Source organism: Cuculus canorus, chromosome 3 (genome assembly GCF_017976375.1).
Source record: "Cuculus canorus isolate bCucCan1 chromosome 3, bCucCan1.pri, whole genome shotgun sequence".
NCBI classification, from domain to species: domain Eukaryota; kingdom Metazoa; phylum Chordata; class Aves; order Cuculiformes; family Cuculidae; genus Cuculus; species Cuculus canorus.
In genome coordinates, this window is record NC_071403.1 from 58,464,690 (window position 1) to 58,490,004 (window position 25,315).

At 43.7% G+C, this 25,315-nt stretch overlaps 1 protein-coding gene across 4 annotated transcripts in view; it reads right to left on the reverse strand.

Annotated features, from left to right (window-relative positions):
- Window positions 1-1,727: 1,727 nt before the first annotated feature.
- FRMD1 (FERM domain containing 1) overlaps window positions 1,728-25,315 on the reverse strand; it is a 43,719-nt gene continuing 20,131 nt past the window's right edge. For 2 of the 4 annotated variants that reach the window (XM_054063809.1, XM_054063808.1), the window contains exons 4-14: window positions 20,166-20,245; window positions 18,022-18,098; window positions 16,198-16,384; window positions 13,497-13,652; window positions 11,196-11,261; window positions 10,917-10,985; window positions 10,552-10,726; window positions 8,278-8,613; window positions 8,009-8,137; window positions 7,223-7,302; window positions 1,728-5,097 (exon numbers count right to left, since the gene is read on the reverse strand). In XM_054063809.1, the coding sequence (XP_053919784.1) occupies window positions 4,810-5,097; window positions 7,223-7,302; window positions 8,009-8,137; window positions 8,278-8,613; window positions 10,552-10,726; window positions 10,917-10,985; window positions 11,196-11,261; window positions 13,497-13,652; window positions 16,198-16,384; window positions 18,022-18,098; window positions 20,166-20,245 (1,643 nt within the window). In that variant the 3' untranslated portion in view covers window positions 1,728-4,809. The remainder of the gene's footprint in view (window positions 5,098-7,222; window positions 7,303-8,008; window positions 8,138-8,277; window positions 8,614-10,551; window positions 10,727-10,916; window positions 10,986-11,195; window positions 11,262-13,496; window positions 13,653-16,197; window positions 16,385-18,021; window positions 18,099-20,165; window positions 20,246-25,315) is intronic. The other 2 variants (XM_054063811.1, XM_054063810.1) reach the window with 2 other exon arrangements.

Genomic DNA, 25,315 nt, shown 5'->3' on the forward strand with positions numbered 1-25,315 from the left:
TCCCTGGAGGTGTTCAAGGCCAGGTTGGATGGGGCCTTGGGCAGCCTGATCTAGTGGGATGTCCCTGCCCACGGCAGGGGGGTTGGAACTGGATGATCTTTTAGGGTCCCTTCCAACCTGAACTATTCTATGATTCTATCCCATGCAAGGACAGGAGTTGGATTTGATGATCCTTAGAGGACCTTCCAACTCGGGTCATTCTGTTTGTTCCTGTCTTCCTCACCCCTTCCAGCTGGTTGGCCTCCAGGAGAAACACACAAGGTGTCCCTGGGCACCAGCCCTCTGCAAAGACACCAGGGGCTCTGAGGTGCCGGCAGAGGAAGAAGAGGGCAGGGACAAGCCGAGCTGCCAGGACAAGCCTAAACAGCCTGACTGGGAATCAACCATGCCTAGACACAGGAAGCACCATTGCTGGTAGGCAAGGAGCTGCAGCAGGGCCCACATGTGTGAGATTCCACAGCCACTTCTTGCTCCAAAGCATTTGGGCTCTTAAAACTGCGCACCACCCTTCAGCACATCAGAGTTTGCTGCCAACATTTCTGCTGCAGAATTGGTATCAGTTCATCCAGAATAACTGGTCTAAAACACTCCTCCCCTTCAGCTCTAGCGCACAGCTTCAGACCTTACCTCCATGAGGCTCCCACACTTGACATACTGCACCTGATGTGTTGAGGTAACAACATTCCCCCCATCCCACGCTGTATCACTTTAGTGAACCTACACAGGATTTGCTGGTATCACAAGAAACCCAGTCTTCGGAGACAGGCTCATCCTATATATTCTGGTCAGCAGCAGAATACCCTAGCAAGCAAGGTGCTATTACTCGCTAAGCAAACAAAGACAGAGAACTTACAAAGCTGTTCAGTTAGATGACTTAATATTTGCCTAACATTTAATTTTACCTCCTTAGAAAGCTCCATCTGTAACAAGATGCTCCTTCCAGCATCCTCAAACTGAAGCTGGATAAGTCTCTAAAGTCCTTGAAAATTTTCATACAGGAAATACAGGCAGTACTGAACAAAAACATTAAGTACAAGACTGAAAATTATAAGAATAGGAGCAACACTACAATATCCAAGTACATTAAAAAAAAATTTACTACTTTTTTTTTTTTTCCTTAACACTGGCTTTAGCGGGCCATAACATCTAGAGAAAAGGGAACCCTAGTCAGCAAGCGTCTTCAAGAAGAAACGTGAATAGTTCTGTTATGGTACTCCTTTGTAAACTTTTGTCCCAAGAAAAGCAGAACTTTCCTTTATCCATGCCAGACTCTAGGCCAGCAGGTTAGGTGACTTACAGCAAAACACTTTGCATCACGTGGGTTGGTGTGCCTGTCCTCAGATGCAGCCCCTGGGAGGATGCTGACAGGATCTCTCTACACCCTCAGGAGTTCGCACGCTCGGTTTTCTGGACTAACCACCACAAGCAGTTTAACTTGTCTCTTCAGTTACATTAGCTCCCATTAGTGTTCCTACTAACGCAAACCTGCTTGACTGGGTGGGTCCTCAATGCCTGACAGAGGCCCCTTTGGCAATGTGCTACTGAGAGTGGTGGGGAAGAAAAGGCTGCAGTGCCTCTGGGTTCACCATCGCAAGCTGAGCTCACGAGCTACAGTCTGGCAGCAAATTTATTTCTACAACCTACTTATCTCAAATGGAAGATGTCACTGACATGCAGCTCTCGGAGGAAAAATGAATTGTAAAGATTCACAATTACCTTTTCTATCCAGACTTTATTGCAGGTGTACATATAATTATTTATACTTTATTTCAAACAAGAAATTCCTTTCATAGAAAGGAGAAACTTTTACCATTAAAATAGTGATTATACCACAAGTATTTTACAAATATATACAAATATTGGCAGCTAGTTTCTAACATCAGCTGATAAATGCTTACACATTACCCTCTACTAAACTATCAAACCCCAAAATAAGAGACCTAAATCCAAAGACAAACAAAAACCTATATCTATTACTAACAGGAACAGGTTTTGTGGGTTTTTTTCCATATGAATACAAAAATTTGCATAATAGATATTCACAGTGCTTATAAGATATTAATTCATTCTCAGTCTACGCACAAAAGTGTCCAGTCTCCCCTTCATATGCATATGTAACTTAAAGTACTGGAGGGAGCTGTGTAGACCACTGAGAGAAGACAGTCAGACCTGAAGTTTACCTTCCCACCAGCCGTGAATAAATACAAGAAACCCCCATGTACAAACAAGGCAGTGGATGCTCATGCAAGAGCCAATTACACTGTTTACAGGCATTGGTGTATTTTGTAACCAGCAACAGCAGGATTATACAGCATTTCACCAAATCCACTGAATGTCTGCTAACTGAAAAAAGAAAATGACAGCCTGTGTGGTGGCAGTGAACACTTCAGTAAGGTGGTTAGGGTGAAGCAGCTATGAATGTGATTGTCTTTGACACAAGCATGCACAAATGTGAGTGCATGGTGTACCCATGTTTTATGACACCTTTCAAATATCTATACCTGCTGAATTTTGATCTTTTTTTTCCCCTGCTAACAACCATTGCCAGAACCACAAGTACCTGTACGTCTGCACAGGTGGGAGAGCAACAGGCTAGCAGGACTGTTACTCCGAACTCCCCTCACCTTTTCCATAGACAGATGGGCACTGCAGCAGTAAGAGCCATCCCTCCAGCTCTGTGGCAGCTGCAAAAACCAGCACGGCCACTGGTATCCTGGATCTTGGCCATGCCTGTCTTACACAGCTTATGGCCAAACAGGCCCCAACTAACAGTAGGGGGCATGACTGACTGCTTAGGTGTAGTCAGATTTCCTTTACGCTCTTACATCTATTTAGGCGAGTTCATTTTGGATGCATTAACCATACCTGAAGTACTCTGTAAAGGCATTTTGGCTTTGCTTGGACGAAAGGACAAGAGGCTACAGTGAACACACAGGTCCTAATTGGTCACTACAGAAAAAAAAAAAAAAAAAGAAACCAAAAAACCAAAACAACAGTGCACTCAAAGAGGGCATGGTAAAATGGTAAATTAAGTTGTGGCTACAGTGAGCTTGTGCCCATCATTCATTCCTCAAACACACAGCTAGTGTTTGGTGCTAGATTAATCTCAGAGGATGTACAGCCACCGATGCCACTTCAATCTGCACCTGTATGCTGTCTCCACACCATACTCACTTGCACAGAAATAGTGAGATGACAGACTTTGCTATTTTAACAGTTTAGGGGAACACAATTTACCAGACAGCAACTGCTAATCCAACAAGCCTATAATCAAAGAAGCAGTTCGAACCCTCCTGACCATGGTATGGTTTCCTTCTATTCCTGAATTCAGCCATCTTCAGCTTTTGAGTGATCAATACTGCACAACACACACTTCCTCAGCCAGCACAATAGCATCAGACTACTTCTAGTGTTTGCCAAAAAATTATTAGCTCCCATCTGCAAGGTTGTGAAAAGCTGGGCACTGGTTACACGTGACTGTAAGTACAAGCTTCCCAAATGCTGGGAATTGATGAGGGAAGGAGGTACTGGTGGAAGATGGGGGAAAAAAATAAAATAAGCATACATTTATTTGGATGTAACAAAGTAGCAGGATGTTTTCCACACCAAATGTTTAAATCAAACAGCATAATTATCATTATTTACTAGTGAGAGCAAATGCAGCCAGCTCCACCACTCAACATCGCCAAACAAGTACCCTTAGTTTGGCACACAAACACCCTATGCTTTCACCATCACCAGCCCTGCAACACCACACACTCATATTTGCATGACCTATGTATGACTAAGTTGGACACAGTCACTCTGTCTGTCCTTCCAAAGTGACTTTCTCCAGTTCATCCTTGCCTCCTAAGCAGAGGAAAAAAGTCTAAGGGACAGATTTATTTAAAACAAAGAAAAGAACAACATAAAAGTATGATTCAAAGTAAGGGGTGATCATGCCTGGACAAATTCTCCAGTCACACTCCTGTCTTCAACAGCCAGTAAATTAACACTCTTAACCTGTCTGTCTGCTGTACTCTCAGAAGCAGCAGAGTCACTTGTTTTAGCCCTTTCCCCATCTCCCCAAGGATATAAGCTTTATTTACTAATCAGTATAACGACAGCAGTAGACAGCTGAGAGACACTTCCATTTGTTGCAATTAAAAAAAAAAAAAAAAAAAGACCACCACACATTGTATTTGGCTGGATGCTTAGAACAAAACAACAGAAAGAGAAATAAACGCCTGGCAGAGCAGATCTTGCTCCCAGTAAAGCTAATAGGCAACTTGTGTTCATTACAACAGGAACAGGCTAGACACTTCCATACACAGCCCTCCAAATGTGCTCAGAGTATATCCTGACCTGACAGCTGTTGGCAGTATTGCAGCAGCACAAACTCAAGACAACCAAACTACCTGTACACTAGCATGAACATAAGTGGACCACAAGAGAAAGGCAGGAAGATAAATTGACATAGACTTTAAATTTGTTTCTGATAAATCCGTTTAGATACAGTGTTTGCTTTACTACCTCAGCATCAGTTTTGGTCCAGTTTTTGGTTTACGTTGGTTGTGTCACTGCTAATGGTGCAGGCCACTTCCATTTTTCTGCTCAGGCAGACACTTCAAATGCCAATGTTAAGTGCTACACCACAGTTGATTTGCCCTGTAGTCAGGTCTGCAGAAGTGATGCCACTTACTGATTATGGAGCTGAAAAACAAAGCCGCTTGCAATCTCTTGCAAGAACCACAGTGACATCACATGTGTTAATGAGGTATATATTTCCATGATGAGCTATTTCCTGGTATGGAAATGCTCCAAATCTCATTACACCACAAATTCCTCTGGGAGCTGGTCCTCTCCCAGAAGATCCAAAGAGAGGCAGTTCATAGATCGCTTCCCGTAAAGGGCGGACTTGGTTTTGCAGTCTGCTGTGGAATAAACGCAGCCATAGATAGACAGCTTATCCTCCAGGCTGCAGCCAAATGTATAGCTGTGGGATGTGTCTGAAGACAGCGTGGCACTTAGTGGTGGGTGCTGGTGCTTGTAAAGGCGGATGTCATCCAAACTCTGGCTATGCTGGTCCGTGCAGCTCCTACTTTTGGGTGATCCAACCTGCCAGTTCAGTAAGAGATACAAATAAAAACAATGAGCTCAGACACAGCCTAAGGATGCTGGCTATGCATGCCACAAGTTTTCCAGAATAGTTCTTCCACTCCTTCAAAACAGCCTCAACAGCTTTCTGAAGGATGCTGACTTAACGAAGAAGCTGTGAATCATTAAGAAATTACAAGTGCATTAAGCTGCCTTGCCATATTGAGCCAGGTCCTGATCTCTCTCCACTGTCCTCCCAGTATCCAGCACAACAAACAAAACACTTAACATGTGAATGACCTGCCACTTCTTGGCAGATCTGTGTAGTCATTCTCAAATGGGCAAAGCGCATGTAACAAAAAAGTACCCCAACTGCTCAAACACACTAAGTTAGTTGAAAGTCTAACGAGCTGAAATGAACTTTCAGAAGGCAACCATGCAAATTAATGGGTTATGGTGTACAAAAATCACAAAGTACAACATACAGTTTCATCTACATAAAACTGTGCAGCAATGAAGGAAACAGGAGTGACAAACCAATACTAATCCCCAGAAGCAGCATCTTGCTACACAAGCTGTGGTGACTCAAGATCTGTGGAGGGATTACTGACTATTTGAGACACTTCCAACTTCTCTACCTGTTTTTTCTTGCTCTGTCTCTTCATAATCAGCTTTCTAAATGCTAATATTAAGACTTATTTCAGGAATATCACTTTTAAGTCAATATCTTTCTGTTTGCAACAGAAAACTTCCTCCCAGTATCACTTCCCTCATCTCCAAAGGATGAGAATTTAAAAACCACCCTGAGGAAAACCTGCTGGCTCAGCCACACTCCTAGAAATCCATACACACTGCACAGTCTGGTCAATGCTAAGGAAACCCAGTCCCGCAGTGTGTAGTTATAAGGTGTTTGTTGTTTTTTGGGTTGTGTTTTTTTTTTGAAGATGCACTAAGTATTTGATGCATAGAAGTGGCAGTCAGGTCCTAGTGATTGCTTAAACAATCCTGTATTGGAGAAACACTCCAATAAAAATAGATAAATAATAGACATAACATTCTAATAAAATAGATACCTCCCAATCAATTAATAGCATAAGCATGTGTTGGTAAAAGCATTAACACAAAAACATTACTTTAAACAAGATGCTCACTCCCTGCCTTGCACTTTTAAGTCATTCCCCTCAAACACAGGAAGAAGTTTGTTATGGTTTTTACTGCACCGTCTTCAGCTTTGGAAAAAAAAGAACAAAGATGTAAATAAAAACTATAACACTTTACAGACTATTTTGCTGATACGTGAAAATTTCTTATCACTTTTGACGGGGGCCAGGGAGAAGCACAGAAAGAAAAAAACAAGTCCAAAGAAGTGACTGAAGACTGTTCAAAAAAGTTGAAGGAGTAAAGGGGAAAAATGATGAATAGATTCCAAAATTCTTTTAGCAGATAAAGGTAATTTGGATTCAGAGTTAGAAGAAATGGTGGAGGGTTGTTTTGTTTTTTTTTAAAAAAAAAGATAGCCCACACAACATTTCTATCCCTGTGTGTCAGCTGTACTTTGAGAAGAGATATTGTTTGGCCTTAGATGACATTTTAATTAGCTTTTTCCAAGCACAACTTATGATATGACATATTTTACCATATATAGTTGCCTTTTCTCAAGGGTTTGATGAAAAGAAAATGTTGACAAAGACTGTAGCATACACATAGTACAATCACAAATGATAGCAATTAGAGCTTGAGCATCTGGTTTTGCTCTGATAATATTTCCTTCTGGCTGCAGAAGCAAGAAGATGATCAAGTGTGCAACCCACATCCAAACTGCATGGATGGTCTTGGCTCTATGGTGCACTGAAAATTTGCAAGTGGTTTATTTCTCATTTCCTGTCTGGAAGCCTAAGGCAGACAATAGCAGGTTTGCAAGGATTTCACGCTGGTCCTTCCAAACCTCTCTATCCTATTCTAGATCCAAACGCTGCTCTCATTCTATTCCTGATAGCAGTAGCTGGCTAACAGCTGGTTTTGGTTACACCATTATATCAGTCAAATCCACACCAATCAAGTGAATCTGATTTACAGCTGTCTCCATTACACTAGACCTTGGTTCAATGACTACACACAGACCCTCCTGCAGAGTGCCCTGCCTTACCTGGTGAAGGGATTCCACACTTCGACCTCTCATTTTTATTAGCGTGACTTGCACCACAGACAGTGATTCCTGATTTACATCTGCAAAGGAGAAGGAGAAAGTGGGAAGTGTTGCAGGTTTGATGTTTTGTGGGCTGGGGAACAGGGAAGTTGTTCTCACAGGCCACATTCAAGCAGCGCTGTAAGTATACATCAGTAAGCACCCTCAGTGCTATGGGAGTTTTGCCTACAAGTACTTCTTTTTGCCTCTATGGATCAATGTCTAAAAAATCACAAGCAAACCACTTTTCACCAGCTTGTCCCATATTCACCCACATTGCTTTGCTATAAAGGCCATATGTCTTAAGGCCAGATGGCTCTCAACTGACATTGTCTAGTATTCCCTGTATAATGGGCCACAAAACTTCACCTATTAATTCCCGCAACTAGCCCATTAATCTGTAGTTGAAACCCGACTCTTTTGTGGTACACAAGATTTTAAAGTAAATTCCTTCACTACAACAGGTTTGCCTCAGTTATCTTCTTGTCATTAACTAAGTATAAACTTGGTACATTTGGAGAAGGGAGATCTTGAGGAGAACAGAGGAGAGCAGCGCTGTACGATACAAAGGCCTTTAACCTCTAGAGGAGCTGATTTAAAATGCTGTTGGAGTACAGCAGTGAGTAGCACTGCCAGTTGTTTGGAAGAAAATAAAGCTTTCTGAGATCCCTCACATTATATCAAATGTATCTTCCTGCTGCTACAGCGTAAAGAAAAGCATTGAGCAGTATCAGAAAGCCATCTCACCTTGGCAGCTAGCAGCATCTAGAGGAAGAGAGTCAACAGATTCTCCCATAATGGCCTCGTCTAACTGGTCTCCCTCTAAAGGCTCATCTACAGGCACCTCCTCTGGCTCATCTACTGCCAGCTCAAGCTCTAGGAGAAAGAGAGCAGCAGGAGAAGGGTTAGGATTACACTTCTGCTCCAAGCTGCTTCATGTTCTCTTAGTTCCCATTCTCCTCCAGGAGAAGGCAAGAGCGGGCTTAGAAGCTGCTCCGCATCTCCAAATTCTTTACCATCATCCTGAGAGTCGTCTTCAGCCCGTCCTTTGCTGCCACTGTCAATGCCAGAGCTACCGTAGCTGATGGTTGAGCTGCAGGATTTCTCTTTCCTATGTATTCGGTCAATGCTGAAGGGCTCATCCACTGACATTTCCACGGACACTCGGTGCCTGGAGTCAGCCTCAATGCCCGATGTGTGAGAGCTGCCATGACTGCCCGTGGACTGTCGTGAGAGACGGTTATCCCGCTGGCTGCCCCCGCTGCTCCCACTGCCCCGTGAGTTCTTATCACACGGGTCCAGGTCTATGTCTAGTGTGTCACTGATATAGGACTCTCGGTAGCGCTTCTTCTCTGAGGAAGAAAAATGACAGAAACGAGTAGAAACTTCAAGCAAGACTGTAGGAACGGTAGCAAAAAAAGTAAGTTCCAGGATTGGCACAACCCAACAATTAAGAAACAACTGCTGCAGCTACTGCACTTATACAGCGACAGTTATGTATTTTGTTTGCTGAACAGCTACTGGGATGTCCAGCTGGTTGTAAAAGAATTAGTCATATTTGCAGTAAAACCAGCATGTCCTTAATTAAAACAGACAGGGAGAGGCAGAAAATGATAAATAGTAACTTCCAGAATGAAGGAAGGGTCAAAATAAAGGGAATTACTTAGCTAACTTAAATACTCAGTCTTTAAAAAGAGAGTGCATGAATTGTTTCTTGTAACAGTCACCAACGCGTGGAGACGGCTAAGAACAGGATCCCTGTGGCTGGGTTTATTAAAGATTTATTATTTCTCCCATGGCTTGTATCTGTTACCCAGAGAGAGATGTGCTGAGGGTGGCCAAGAAATCCATGAGACACTAGTAGACACAAAAAAACCCCTCTGGCCTTTTTCCCAAGCACACTTGATTAGTGAGCTTTCCTACAGGCAGTGGCATGCGCCACTGGTTGTGCTCACAAAGCTCAAGGTCGCTTCTATAACACCACCAAAGAGAAAGACAGAAATAACTAAGCTAGATAAGACCAAGGGCTACTTTGCCCTGTACACCACTTCCATAGAACCACTATGTGATCACCACTTCAGAGATGGACACAAGCTCCTTAGAGGCAGTCAAGACGGGGAATAACCAGAAACAAGTTTCTTCAGTTCTTGTCCCTGGAAGGAATCAACCTATGTCTCAGACTGACTACTGCTGGTTGACTTCTACCACTCCACTTGCCAGTGCAGTGTTTAATTCGGTGACAGATTTGTCTAATGACTTGGAATGAAGCTTTATAAATCTGCTCCAAACTACGGGAATATTGTATGACTCTGACAGTTAAAGTCAGTTTACTTGGCAATAAATAATAGTGGAAAGGTAGTGAAGTGGACTGGCATGCTGATATTGAATGAAATCAGATCCTTTTCAATTTCAGAAGACTCTTTTCTTTTCCCGTTAGTATGAGGAATTCTGTGACCTTGAAGGTAACGATGCAAGCCTTAAAATCCTCAGAGAAGACAGAGAAGGTGTGAACGGAGAATACCAGAAACAGTGGAAAGAATTAAGGGAAATAAACATTCACGAGAAGGTTAGAGGAAAGGGGACGCATTCCTCTGAAAGAAAACCTATGCAATCCATTAAAAAGTCATCAGGAGAATGCAGGCTGAGAAGCTGGCAGGCCCAGAAAATGGAAGGAGACAAGCTGACAGGTGATGAAATGACTGAAGCCTGCCTGGGAGGATACCAGGGACTGTCAGTGTTCAGTCACTGTTCCTATGAAGAGGGGACCCCATCACAAAAGGCAGCTCTCAGGCTGTTTCTGGAACCTGCAACTCCTAGCTCTTGACAGTTCAACACTATAGATCAAATTGTGTGCAGTGTTTAGTAAAAAAAAAAAAAAAAAATTAGCACTAAAAAACTAAAACACAGGCTCATAACTTGTTTTTCTGCTTGAACACAAGAAGATCTTATCTCAATGGAAAGCTTTTTGTTCTAAATTACTTCCCCTCAGAAGCATGTGTCAATGCGCGCAAACTGTGAGCATGGAAAGCAAAGATCTCTTTTTAGAGAGAAATTCCCCCTCTACCGCTCTCACACACGCTTTCTGATCACAGTCTAGCAATGTGGGAGCCATAAACACTTCCCAGTAATAGACTTGAAACATATTTAACACTTCCATTTCTATCACTGTCTTCCTGATAAGGCAGAAATACCATTAATTTAGATAGAAAGCAGCCACTGTGAAACCACAGCAGAGCCTAATGTGCTGTATTCTCACCCTTACCAAAGCCACCTGCTCTTCCACCACATACCTTCAGCCTCCTCCAGTTTTTGGATCTGCTTCAACACTGGCTGGATATTCAGAAAGAGCCGGTGGCTGTTGCTGAGGAGCTGTAACAAGTGCCGTGACCTGAAGGGGCAACCTGTGTAGTAAACCAATTTCCGTGCAGAGGGCAAACCATCTGGCTGGATCTCAAATTTTTTCCCCTGCGTAAAGAGGAGAGATGCCAGCGTAATGAGCAAGAGCATGTTTTCAGCCACACAGTTACCAAAGATAGCTGTGGTCTTGCATGTATGAGTGACAGGACTTGACATGGCAGTTTGGGCAAGCTGACAGCTTTGCCAGCTCCCAGGTTGACAGCCTGCTGCCAGATGGCCTCTGTTCAGTCATACTCACCAGAAACGCCAGCTTCCCAATGTGTGACCAGGGAAAGTCGTAGAGGAGCTGGCGAACATGGTTCACCTCCTGCAACACATCAAACTCAGAGTGACACAGGGACTGGCAGGTACAGGGTGGAGTCAGTGATGTGCAAAGAATTTGCAAACAACCAAGAATCCGAGATATGCGGAGCCTGGTGCTCACAGGGAAGGCAGAGGAGCTGCAGTGCAGGGGGGAGGACAGGGGAGCTGGGTGGAGTTAATGCTACACCAGGCGGCTTTCAAGGCAATCTGTTACCTGATAGATGTGCATTCCTCTCAGGGTCAGGCCCAGGATAACAGTTGGGCGATCCTCCTTCTTATCCTAAAAGAACAGAAGAGCCTGGAGTCAAAGGTTAATCCACAAAGACCACACTCTTGTTCTGGCACCTACTGCAGAAGAGGTAGCAGGACTACTCATCAGGCGGATGCCATCAACTCATTTGGGTTTTATTGCGCCTGTAAAGTGCACCTTGCCTTGTTGACTCTTGAAATATCCACACCTAAAATTCCCTTATGCTGAGTGTCTCAAGCATTTCACCAGCAAACAGCCATCCTGGATGAGCAATCCTGTAGCTTTAGTGATTTGAGGACATGGTACCTTGTAGCCTCTCATAATGCCACGCGCTGTCTTTCCTGTCCCCACAAACATGCACAACTCTTGCTCTCCAGGTGACAGAGAGACTAAAACAGAAGTGATGCCCACCTCCTTCTTGTTATAACACTGCTGTTCACATCAAGAGACCTCCTGGATCTTAGATGTCCCTTGGCTAGGAGGGAGCTATCAATTCCCAGAGTTACATGGACTTAGCTCCTAACCTTTTGTTCTCAGCATAAGGGACAAGGTGATCTTAAATGTTTGTGTCTGGGTTTGAATATTGCCTTGTTTCTCCCCACGCTGTGTTTTGGTATGACATACTTGGTCACTAATGATATTCCTTTGGTTGAAGACCAAACTTTATCATAAACTAGTTCTTTCAGTCTCTTTCGGTATGGCAGAATTAGGGAGGGGAACACACACTGTTCTTGCTAGGAGCAAGGAGGAGCAGAAGGAAGAAAATTCTGGGGTAAAAATTTTGAGCTCACAGAGCTCAAACCTTACATCAAAACTTTCACTCCTCATCTGGCTTATGCAAGCCTTATGCCATCACATTACTTCACTCTTTGCCTCTGGTACTACCCATGTCTCCAGTTTGAAGTCACTATGAAATCTTTCTGCATCCTAAGGGCAAGGAGCTCTGTAAATAAGTACTGGGCTGGAAGAGAGATATGAGGCTCAGTGCTGTGTTTTCTTTCCGAGTTCCCGACCTCAGTAGCAGCCATGAGAAGGGCATAACACAAAAGTGACTGCTTTTGAAACCTCAGGGCAGCAAGCGCACCAACATCTTCATCTGGCACCCCTGTGTGCTCTAACAGGAGTTCTGTGACCCAAGTGTCACGCAGGAGGAGGAAATCTCATCACAAGATAAATTAACTGTGTCACACAGCAGGAAGAAGAGCACATTGTGGATCAAACAACACACGAAGGAGTTAGCAATGCATAAAATATAAGTTCAAGTCAGAAAGGAATTTAGATATTAAGAACAACCAATTTCACAGCCCCAGTACTTTTGGATATAAATTGTATCACATCCTGCCACCTGGATTTCTTATGACATTCAAGTGTAACCAACGCTCTCATGACCGCATTGTTAACAGCATTAGAATCAAAACAGAGAGCACAGAGAACAGGAGGGGAAGCATCTATGGTTTGCGAGGACCTGAAAATTAAGCCTGGACTACAGACCAAACCAGAACTTATTTCCTCCAGAAAATATATTTCTCCAGTAATTGCTATATCTGGTCTAAGGACACTGATACTTCCCAGAAAATTCCCACAACCAACAAGTTTAATTGTGAGTCTGACAAAATGGAGTATCTCCATTTGGGGAAAAAAAGGTCCAAGCCATGCTTAATTGCATGAACAGGTTTCACTCACCTAAGTGGAACTGAAAACTTTAGTCCTACTTCTAGACCTAAATTCTCTTAGCATGTGAAACTGAAGTGCATTCTGTTAAAGCAGGCTTGGGTAATGAGTCTAAAACTCAGAGACAACAACCCAGGAATCCAAAAACTGACATACAGCTGAAAAAACACCAACCACTCTGGCAGAGTTGGAGGAGGAAGGGGATAAAAAAGTCAGGATGACTCAGTGTCACGTTATTACATGGCATCTGCGTGAAAGCTGGCCAACCTCTTATCATCATTTCAATGGAGCACAACAAGAATCAGGCTTGTTGGCGATTTCCCTGATGCTACTCCACTGACAGGGACAAAAATGAAGTTTTGCCATTCCTATGGCCATTTCCTTGGCGAAGGAACAAAAGTAGATTCCAGCTATACCTGTGTATTGGAAACAGATTTGTTTGTGGGGACGGGCCTCAGTGGCTGAACATTTTAGACTTCTTTGGCCTCTGAATCAGAGGCAACTGCCCCTTGAGTAAACAGAAAGTGAAAAATGCAACGATGCACTCAATTAATTATGGAAGAGAAGTTCAAAATAAGAAGTTCTTTGCCTAACCTTCTGCAGCCTGTAGAAGTGGACAGGCACATCTTCCAGTAGGCAGGACTCCTTAATGAACTTCAGTACTGCTTCTTTAGCGCTCAGCCCTTCTTGTTCTCGGTGCATCTCTGGGGCATGTTTCAAGATGTAGTCACTCCCTCTCTTTGCAATTATCTGAACCACAAGAAAAACAAACAAGTCAGCAACTCTTTAGTGATCCCCATGGGAGGCAACTGTGATCAACAGCAAAGCAGAGATTGGAAGTGGAAGAGGTTCATACAGTCCCTCAAGATGTTAATTCCACATTCACCTCCACCTCCCTAGAGGATAAGCATTTAAACCAGCACAAATAATACTGATGTCTCCAAACAGATCCTACATGGCAAAATCATAACAGACCAAGACTACAGAGCTCATGTCAGCTCTTTTCATTCTCAAGTGCTGGAATTAGTTTTCCTAACTCTTGGCATCTCTAAATGCTTATGGGCAGATAACAAATACTGCTCTGCATACCAACACAATCAACAGCAACATCTCCAAACACTGCATAAATGCTAGGTGGTCCTTTTAAGACCAGAAATTGCACATTAGGCTTATTTAGTATTTCCATCCTCAAAGAGGTGGATAACGCTATCTCAAGGTATTTTCTGTCTGTTGGGAGTGGTTGGCAGGCATGTGGCTTTGCTAAGCAGTATAAAAACCCATACAGGGCCTTTTGCTCTTGCCCTGCAAGAACCCCATTGCCATGCTTGCCCATGTTCCCTCTTTGTACAAGGTACAGGACAGCCTAGCCATTCCTGTGCCCAACTGGCCCTTTCCAGGCTCTGAGCAGCAGTGAGAGATAAGAGGGGTGTTGCTGAATTCACTTCACAAAATCTTCCTCTATAAAGGGCTTTTAAAACTAGATCCCACCAGGCACCCGAGAACATCCTGCCAGCTGAAGCTTGCCCTGGCTCAAAGCAACCAGATCTTGCCCTGGCTCAAAGCAACCAGATTCCATCACCACCCAGTTCCCACTTCCATTTTAAATTAAGCCTCTTGTTTACTCTGTTCAGTAACACCTCTGCCCTCCTCTGCATGCCTTGCCAGATTAGTTATCCTCCCACAAAGAAGGCTGGTCTTGGTGGAGAAAAACATCAATGCCATCGGCTGAGCAACATCAGCAGAAAGAGACACATCAGCAGAAAGAGATGCACCAGACTCCACAGTTCATCCTGGGGCAGCACCACCTCTCCTCACTACCACTAGGCTTGGGGCAGCCCTTGGCCAAACCGCCTCAAGCACATGTCGGAGGAGGAGATAGCTCAGTATCTCCCCACGGGAGCCAAGGGGCTGGGAGAGAAGCGTCCCTATGCCTGCCAGATTTTGTTCTTTGTAATGATGTAATAAATCACCCACATACTTGCTTGGGGTTGTGGCTCAGTGCAGGTGAGCCAGGCTTTGCCTTGGCCTTTGCAATGTTTGCCAGACGAGCAAGTCTGTGATAAGATTCTTCTGCCCCACAAACAGCACGCACGAGACCCACCTATTCCAGCCCTTTGTAAGCTACCTCCTGCCAGGCGCTCCATAGCAAGGAATGTCATGGGATGAAGGCCTGTTGTCTGGGAGAACAGCGCACTTCTGCACAGCAAGGCAGGCAGGTTGGGACTTGCGCATAAAGGAGACCACCAGCCTTGCCTTCCTCATGCAACCCCTGTCACTGACCTGAATCTTCTCCCAAAAGCAGAGGACAGTGCCATCTTTCAGGGGAGATGTGACTTGCCTGGGGACAAGTAGCCAGCTACCAGAGGCATCTGGGCTTTTCAACAGCTATCCCAAAGTGCAAGATGGGCTAAAATCCACTGTCACAGCACAGAAGGCGGCTACAGAACTGAATCAGGTTGCAGAGGAAAGTCTGTCCAGGTCCCAGGGAACGCCCTGCTGCAGCAGATGTCATCAGACGTTGCAGTCACCTGTCTGTAGCAAAGCTAGCTTCCCTTTCTATTTTTATGGGCACTGAAGTGTTTATCAGCAGTTTTCTTGACACTTCACCACAAGAGAAGAACTCTTTGCAGGTAACCAGCTCTGACAGAGTCTTAGCTGATTTACCTTCATTTCACAACTACATCAACTCTTGGCTTTCTAAGCTGTTTGTAAGCCTCGAAAGGCACAAGCCCATAAGCACACGCTTAGAAACAAACACGCACACCCATTTTCAGGCCCTTCCTTCTTCTCTTACTGCAGTTAAGCCAGAGATTAATGATCACAGCAAACAATAGAGGCATTGTGCAGCAGTACTGCTCCTTAGAGTTTGGGTCCATCCATCCCAGAGGTAACGGTTACAGAGATAGGAACAACAAGCAATGGACTTGGCTTTGCAGCCCTAAGGTTTTCTGTAAAGCTTGGGCTGTGCAGATCTTGCTGATGCAAACACACCATCCTTTGAGCCACAGAAGAATTAAACAAAGACAGTCACACTGCAGGAGTTATTCGTTTGACACCAACACATTCCATAACCAAGGAAGGGTACACACCACCCACCTCAATGATGAGTGTGCCCAGGAGGAATGGGGACCTAGAGAGGAGATATCTCCTGAGGGAAATTTAGGATGACACCCTGCTACTCTGCCTGATCATTGCAATGGAGTTTGAGAAGTTGCGTGGTTGCAGTTAGGCATCATCTAGATACAGCTCCTGCTGCGTGCACCATCTGTTGACAGAAAGATCCCCCAAAACTTACCCATTGTGGGAAATAAGCCTGAGGTTCAAAGTATTTGCCAGCATGGACCTTCTCTCTGTAGTTGCCCAAGTCTGCCTGTAAGCTGTAGGCAGCCAGCAAGAAGTAGATTTCTTCTTTGTGGTTGCAATGAGACATAAGTACTTGCTCTTTGAGATGGCAGTAGTAGAGCTGCCGTGCCACCTTATCACTGCAAGAGACAAAGGCAAACTTACTTGAAGAAGCAAAGAAAGTTCAGGCTCAGCTAAAGACCCTCAAACGCATCTTCCTTCTGAGAGGAGGGACTGAACTTTGACATCCCTGATGTGTGCGCCAATGCCACCCTGATACAGTTATGTGTGTGTACGGAGCACCAAGCCAAGATTAAGGCCTTCTCCCACTAAGTGTTGCACAAACAAGGGAAATTGTAGCTTCTGTCCTGAGGAGCATGAGATCTAAGAAGCTAGGGCAGAAGGTGGATGAAAGAAAAATCATGTCACACCTGTTTTGGAGACTGACTACATCAAGCACTTCTGTTTCTCTGGAAAGCATGTAGTAGTCAGAAGAGTCAACTCCCTTGACTCACAGTCCTGTTTCTTGCACACCTGTCCTTCTTTCCCCCCTAAACCTGGCACTGCTTTTTCATTTCACCTTGCCTTAGGCTTAAGGTACTTTTCAACAGCTAATTCCCTGCAAGGTAGATCAAAAGACGCAGGAGCCTTGGGCTTTTTTTTTTTTTTTTCCTTCTTCCTCAAGCTGCTAAACAAGGATAGTCTGATAAGGCATAACTAACTCACAGCATTAATAACCCACGCCCCCAGCTCTAACATCTCATGGGAAGGAGGCTGTTGACATGTATGTCTAAGTGAAGTGTTGGACACTACAGTCTGCTCATAAAAGTATGTGTCTGTGTGTGTATAGTTCGAAGATGCCGTGTAACTAGCTCTGCATGGCTCCACAAATCTCTCCAATTAAATTACTAATGCAAGAGAAAATTGTTTGTGATGCTAAAGGATATGTACATCGGGGGTGGAAGAATGATATGCAATCTTCCTTTGCACCTAAAAGTAAAACTAAATAAAAAACACTTAACAGCCAAACCGACTCCAGAATAAAGACTGCGGAGGGAGAAAAACAATAAACCACTAAGCTTTGTTCAAGATGAGAACAAATGCCAAAAATCTGTAAAGATATTAATTCACCCGAATGATCCCAACTCTTGGCTTGCCCCAGGGCCACAGCCACACCAGAACTGCTGATGCAAATTAACTCTGTCAGTTGTTCATTTTTAACTACCTCATCCTTTGATCTCTACCGTGCATTAGGGTGGTGGTTTGAGTGCAGCCCATATTCCATGTGAATGGACTACACTCAAATGCAAAACTCTAACTTTCGAAGCAATTTCTTTTGTCCTTTTACAGAAGCGTATTTCCAGGAGTAAAGTGCACAGAGCACTGCTAAGATACAAAAACCAGATCCGAATTTGTATTCTGGAGTATAACTATCTACTTTTGGTATAATCATCTGATGCTTTTCATATAACCAGAAGATGTAAGCAAGAATGTTAAACATATTTTGATACTGTTGTCATTCAACCTGCTTTCTAAACACAGATGGAAGAGCAGTCACAGTTTTTATAGGGCCAAGGAGTATGATTCAGGGGGAAAACATTCATGGCTGGGTGAGGAAGTCTGTGATGGGTTTGGAAAAAAAAAAAAAGATTTTTTTTTTAAGCTTATTTCTGGGAGCTCTGAGAGGAGAGCTTAATATAGAAACATTATTTTTCTTGCCTTTTAAGAACACATTGAATAATTCAAAGCACAGTAACAACCACAAGAGGGAACTTACCTTATCACTCTTCCATTTTCTACATAGTATTGCACTCTGAAGAATGCAACAAAAGGAGGGCTGAATTTCTCTGTTCCCTAGAGCCAAGACAGAAGACAAGTTAAATAACACTCAGCATCCAAAATTCTGCCTGGTAACATTCCCTTCTCCCATGCCCACTCCCTATGCTGCTTTACATTTTCTGCTCTTGGCAGGTTTTGGGGAGGATTTGACTGTCTTGGAGGCTCACAGAAATGAGGCATCATAAAATATTTAGATTGAATGGCAAAACATCTTAGGGAGGGCAGAAGATTTGTGATGAAGGGGGTAAGTAGCTATAAAAGAGTCAGCACAGCCTGGGGATGCCCAGTCTGGCCCAGAGTGAACTAGGTCAGCACCTGGCAGCACCGCAGATGCATTAGTGCTGAATGCAGCAAGTTTAGCCCAGCCTCCCTCAAAGCACCAGGCAGGGCAGCGTGCCACGCTGGCACAGCTGTGGCATTCCCAGGGCACACCTAGGAGTACCCAGCTATCTCTGCACTGCACCACATCACTCAGCAGGGATACACGTGCTGCTGCATTCAGCATTTACTGCCTGAGGCTGAGGCGCACCAGCCTGATATTAACTCCTTGCCTTTTGTTTGGCAGGGCTACTGTTTAGTTATTCACACCTTCCTGCAGCCACAGACCAAAAGGAGACATTGATGTCTGCTTTACACTGAAGATATCTGTTAGAAGAAAGCCAGCAAGAGTTCAGTTGTTTTAACTTACAGTCTACCTTTCAGACTTAGAGGCATGTTTAAACAGTAGACGAAATGAGAAAAAAAGCGGGGTGACAGGGAGGAGAAGGAACATTTTATGTTTTTAGCTCATTCTTGCATCTTTCCTACTTTGCCACTCGCTTCTTTAATGTTTGCACAGGTAACTTTGCTCATACAGGCAGTTCCAAGGCTTTGCCGGTCAGATCTATCTCACTAGGACAAGGTATGTAGCATACCACGCTCTTCTGATGCAGACAGCAACTTCTTGATCGTCATGCAAATATTTACACTTTATTTCTGGAACTTGTTCATAGTCACACTATTTCAGCAGCTGGACCGGGCTTTCTACCTGAAGCATCTTCATAGGAATTAAACCCCTGTCTGCTACCCCACTCCAGTAGCCTAAGTCCTTCAGTATGGCCAACAGGAACTTATTCTGCCTTTTATGATTCACCTCACACCAAAGACTTGAGACTTACCTTGAACTAAGAAGTGCTGCAAGAATCCAGACTCAAATCAACCACAAAGCATACCCCATCCTCAGGTTACCAGAAACATATGCCTTGGGATAACCTCACCGGCTGGACAGACAGCCCTCTAAACAACTGTTAACTGTCTTTGAAGTAACCCTCACTTGTTTGGGAGAAGCAGTATGGGATAAAAGAGATCACTGAACCTCACTAGTCATCTGCAAACTTCTCTAAACAGCAGAAATAGCAAGCGTGCCTACTCTGCAAAAGAAAAGCCTTAAGGAAGTTGGGAAAAGTAATAATGAGATAATTAAGACATTTAAAGGTAATTGCATACTACACTTTGTTCTAGGTTGCGGCTGCTCTAAAAATGACATATATAAACAGGCACTATCATGTCTGAATGACCGGCACTAAAAAAATTACATAGGCTTGTCTTTATTTCATGTAGACGTTCCCTCCCTCGACAGGGCTGGCTAGCCTTAAAGAACTAAGACTCTTCTCTTGCTCCACTGTCCTTTTGCATGTCTGGAGGACTCACAGCTCCAGCCCTCTCCTTCATATCAGGTTCAAGTCTCCAAAGGTCACTTTTGCACTTATCAAGGCTGTTTTGCCTAAGGATAACGAGGTCTCCAGATTCTTCGTGGGCTGGGCTAAGTTCAAAAGGCAGACTGACTAGCTGACCTCCTCCCCTCCGACAGCAGCTAAGCAGCAACCACGTGGCTACTATTGCTGATACAAAGCCGTGTAAGGGGTTGTTTTAGCTCTTTTAATTAATTGTACAACTGTACATAAATCACTGCATTTTGCTATTGAACAGCATTCTACAGACCACCTTCAAAAAATGCTTTAAGGATCTTAGTTCAAGAGCATTCATTTTACTGTGTAGTCCCATACCAAAGCAGTAGTCTCCGAAATTAAACATCTGTCTTACTTTGGTGGTCTCTTTCTTCCATTCCTTTGAAAAGTATTTACTAAGCTTCTGCTCCAGGTCTATAAAAACATATTCATTATCTGAAAGATAAAAAGCAAAAGCATTTAACGTTAAAGAATTAGAAATTCCTATTAATGAAGTACTTAAATGACTATACAAGTTGTTTCCAAGCAATACAATCCAGAAAAAGTCTGACCAGGAAATTGACAGGGCAGAGGAAAGAGAGGGCCCAGTGTCTCTTAGGTACATAAGCTCCTCCAGACAGTATAGAAAACATATCAGCTGTGCCTTGATTCAAGAAATGCTGAGCTAGTTTCCCAAATGCCTTAGCCAGAAATGCAGAATTCTTGCTTTATAAGCAAGAAGCCACTTACAGAAGGGAAATATCATCTTAGCAAGCTAATTGTACTGTCAGTTTACCAGATTCAGTTGTTCATTATTATTAATCAAGCAAGCCCTACCTAAACTTCCACTCTACTAGCACGAGGACCATGGGCCAACATGGCATAAGCAAGAGGACAAAGTCAAATATATGACAGGCCTGATCCTCTACATATGAATGGAATCCTCTGAAATGATAAGAAGGAAGAGGACCAAACCCAAATGCCCTCCTGTGAAGGTCTGGCATCTCCTACTCACACCCAACTTCTTTCAGGGATGAATGAAAGGCAGGGAAACCTGGGCTGCCTCAAATGACCAGGACTTGCTCTCCATCCAGGTGAGAACAAACAAGAGGCAGCTTGAGCAGCACATAATCCTGAAAGACTGGTGCACCACTTTCAAAGCCAACATTTTCCAACACTGCTTACCAATTATCAAATCCAAACAACCCATTTTTTTCCCCCCCTAAGCCTTTTCAAGTCTCTTAAAAAAAAAAAAAAAGAGCTGAAGGGTTATGCGAGCTGAGCACATTCACCTGACCAATCCCTCTACTCTTTGGTCCTGTCCAGGAAAGTGTTTTGACAGGTGACATATGTGCCGTATTGAAGAGCTTGTTGCTTAGATATGAAAAGAGCAGGTAAAAGAGGGAAAAAGAACTGAACTGGTCACAAAACAATCTTCTGCCCCTGAAGACCAGCCCAAACTTCCAAAATTTGGCTTTTGTTTTCTGATGTCAAACAAAAAAAAAAAGGGAAGAGGAGGATAATGGTGAAAAGTTTCTAATGGGGGTTTAAAACCAAATGAAAGTCTGCACTCATGTCTGTAGGCAGATAAAAGACTGGCAGAGGCTAGCATTACAGCAGGTATTCAAGAGGTCTCTGAGCTACTTTGCAGTCATCTTCCTAGACCATTCCAGTTCCTTACAGGAGCAGACACAGCAAATACTTCCTTTGCAAGCTTCTAAAAACAAGCAAGCAAAACAACCCCCTACCACCACCTCCTTCAGCTTCCACCTCAAGTGAGAGAAACCACACCTGGTGCTAGCCAGAATTGGTCTGCACACCACACTAACAGGAAGCCTTGTATAAAATACCAGTAACATAGAACACAAAGACTACAATCCCCCAAAAGTTCTGTTTATATCTCTATGGTCATTCCTGCATTGTACTAACTACAGCTGTAATTTTAATATAATTACACTGCTGTCACCACATGCTTGACATGTCACATTCATATACAACACAGTATTTAATAGGACTGTTGAAACTGCTGTACAAAAATCCTGAAAAAGTTAGCGGTGGGAATTAAAGTGCTGAAGCACACAAGGTACTATAGAAGTTGTTTTACTATTTTGACAAGGAGAGGAAGAAGTTTTAGCATCACAGAGACTGCATCTTGTACCTGCCTCTTTAAATATGTCAGCAAGACAGGGTGGCTGGAAGGGGGCAGGGGCTATCCTAGCTCCAGCCCTTGATTCTCTAAATTCATTAAGATCAGATAACATTGCCTTGAAAAGGTTAATAGAAGTCCCAGTTATTTAGAGAGATGGGTTTAGTCCATGTCTTGGACTTGTCTCTGTCCCTTGTCAGCTGCCAAGCTGATAAGGGTCTCCCTGTAAAGCTTTTCTCAAAAAGTAAATAAAAGCTCATTTAGGAAGCAATCGCACAGCAAGTGACGAGACTGGGATAACACAGGGATGGCACCCACTCCCTCCCTGGACATTGGCAGCCCCAGGGCAGTGTGCTCTTTCCACTATGGTCTCCTGCAAGGGAACGGGCTGCTCCTGATGATGGCCCAGTGGTCTTGCACAAAGCCTGTATCAGTCCTGCCAGGATTGTGGTGTTTAGCTTACATTTTTTAAAGAGGGTAGGGAACCTGCATGGCTGTAACAAGCTATGGGGACAGTTTTCCCTTCTTGCTCAGAAGGGTCCTGTGCCCAGGGGCATTTAGCAAATATTGGAATTACTCCTCAGCCGTGATGAAAAGATGGCAACAGCAAGCGCAGTGATATACTCTGAGCTGTCTCATCACACACTTATGCTGGGATAGAAAGGGGGGAAAGGATGCCAGAGCAGTTCCACCATAGTAAAGCCACTTGTTACCCACAGCCCCCATTCATCTGTTATGTTCATTAGGTCAGAGAGAAGGTTCTGGAAGAGCTCAGATGCAAAGCCTGAGGACTCCAGGTCATTATCATGCCTATTGAGAGGTGCACATAAATTCCCAGAATAAGCCAGACTAAAGAAGGAGGACACCCTGATATACCAGCTCTCCCTGGGGGTCCTGTTCCTCCCCAGATCAGCCCAGGAACCTCTCTGTCCTCCCTCTCTTGCAAGAATGCAGCACTACATTCCTACCTTAATGAAGCTAATATTGCTGGAATGTCAACCTGCAGTGCAAGCCTCCATCTACAAAAACAAAGAGTCATTTCCCTTCCCAGACCAATGTGGGTTGTGGGTTTCACTTTTTTTCTTAAACTACATTAGCAGTGAAACTTAGAAATCTTTTGTCAGATGCTGAAGCTGTCTCTATTTGAAAACCAGCATCTCTAACAAAGACGAGGGCACCAAATTACAGCACCTCAGAGCAGTGCTGTAAAAGACAGTATAGAAATGCACAGATGGCCACCTTTCCAAGGGAGAAAACGTCCAATCCAAGCAGGACTGGATACTCAGCAGGTACAAACCCTTATTGCTTCACTGCCCTTAGATGAAGGAGGACAACTGAAAGGTACCAATAAGCTGGCTCAGAAGCATGCACACATGGATATATACATATCCACCAGCAGCTACTGACACTGCACTCATGAATCTCGTCTCAGCACTGCTGGTGAGCTTAAAACTGTATCATACCAGCTTTTCTTAATGGCTTCCCTCATGTATGTGTGTACAGACACCAGATCTGGCACAACACACCATTGCACTGCATTGTAATCCCACAAAACTCATCTTGACAGCCAGATCGTTCGAAGCAATACAAGCTACATGTTTCTCACAATTTCAGCTTTTAACATCCCTCAAGTGAGATGGTAAGTTTGTGCTGTAAAAAGTATCACTTCAAGTTAAGCAGTCACCAGAAATGCAAACATTCAAGTGCTCCTGCTCTGCAAGATTGGCTTAGCACATTTACATATAAAGCAAATATAGGACAAGCATTGTTGGAAAAAAATAATGGGCCAGGTCCCAGTCAGAAAAAAAGTGACACAGTTCTAGTGAGTTACACAGATTTACAATAGATGTTATTTACATTACAGGGAAAATAGGACTACAAAATTATGGCTGTAATACAGGGTCAAATCAGTTCTGACTCATTGTTTACTTCAAACACCATTACTTTGCATTAACCAGTGCTTTACTTTTCATAAAAAAACAAAATCATAAGTTCCCTGCAGAAAAGGTAAGATAACCTGTTCTCCTTCTGTGCCCCTTTTGGGCTAAGGAGCACAGAAATCCCACAGAGGTAAGTTATGCACCTGTATCAGGAAGGAGAGCTCAGGCTCCGCTGGCCAGGAATGTTCCATTAACTCCTTTGGTTGAGTCATATATATTTTAAAATTATAACTATTTTAACAGTCCATAAGATTAGGATTCAAATAAAATACAAATCAGTGCAAAGCCAAACTTCCACACAGCAAGCATTTCCTGTCTTGAAGAGAAGGGAAAAAAAAAAAAAAAGTGTCCTTGAATATCACTTATTTTCTCCTAGATATTGCAAGAAGCCTTGTGGTAACACCACTGCTATCGCCCTCGAGAGGCAACAGGAAAGAGACTAGGAACAGAATGGAGGGATGCTGGGGGATAGCTAAAACTTAAACCTGCACCCTCCCCAGTCTCAACCCCCCCCAAATCCAATATGATACACACATACACACACTCAAAAACACCTGACAACACGTCATAGACTTCACACAACCCTGTTTATTAAGAAAAGCCAGCTACACACTCCTTTTGCATGTGGAGCTCCCCAGGCTTCCAAGTGCTGGTGGCCTGGAACATCCAAATCCACGTGGTATCTGCTTCTATCACCTTCACATAACTTCTTGTTGCTCCTGGGGTTACCCTCCAACCCAACAGAAAGAACTGTTGCCCACTTTTCAGTATCTAGTTTATCGGTTGCTAAGGGGTCTAGATGAACTTGGTTCAGGATAACCTCATGGTTTTAGTTTTATCTTGGAAGTATATGTATCCCAGATGAAGGAGAGTAGGACCACAACAGAGCCTGGGAATAAAGCAAGAGAAGTCCTGGCTAAGGTCACTTTACCTGGCATGGACAGAAGGTAAATGGAGGAAAGAGTGAGAGGAAGCAGTATCAAGAAGACCAAGATACTGCTGAGGTCTGAAGACTGAGATAAAGGCTTAGTCATTCCTGATGATGGGTAGGTACTGCAGGAATTTTATGTTTGCATCTTACAGTTTGCAACAAGGCATGCCCAGGCAAAGTTCTCTGGACTTCTAGCAGTGTCACAGGTGGTTCTTCTGCACAAAGGCAGCTCCAGAATCATTTCCAGCACTGCTCATCCAGGAGCATACAAACCCCTTGCAGTCTTCAGGCAGGAGAGCACTTGGCTGGATGTTGGACTGATGCTGAAAGCGAAACATCTGACAGCAGGTGCAGGCTAAAAAAACTACCTTCCTAGGAAGAGACCATACAAGTACTTCCAAAGAGCATTATACACACGTTAATACCTGAACTCCTGCAATTCCCTCTAGGTGGCATATTTCTGCCCACATTTTCCTTACGTTGCATTTAACTCTTGTTGGAAGTATCAA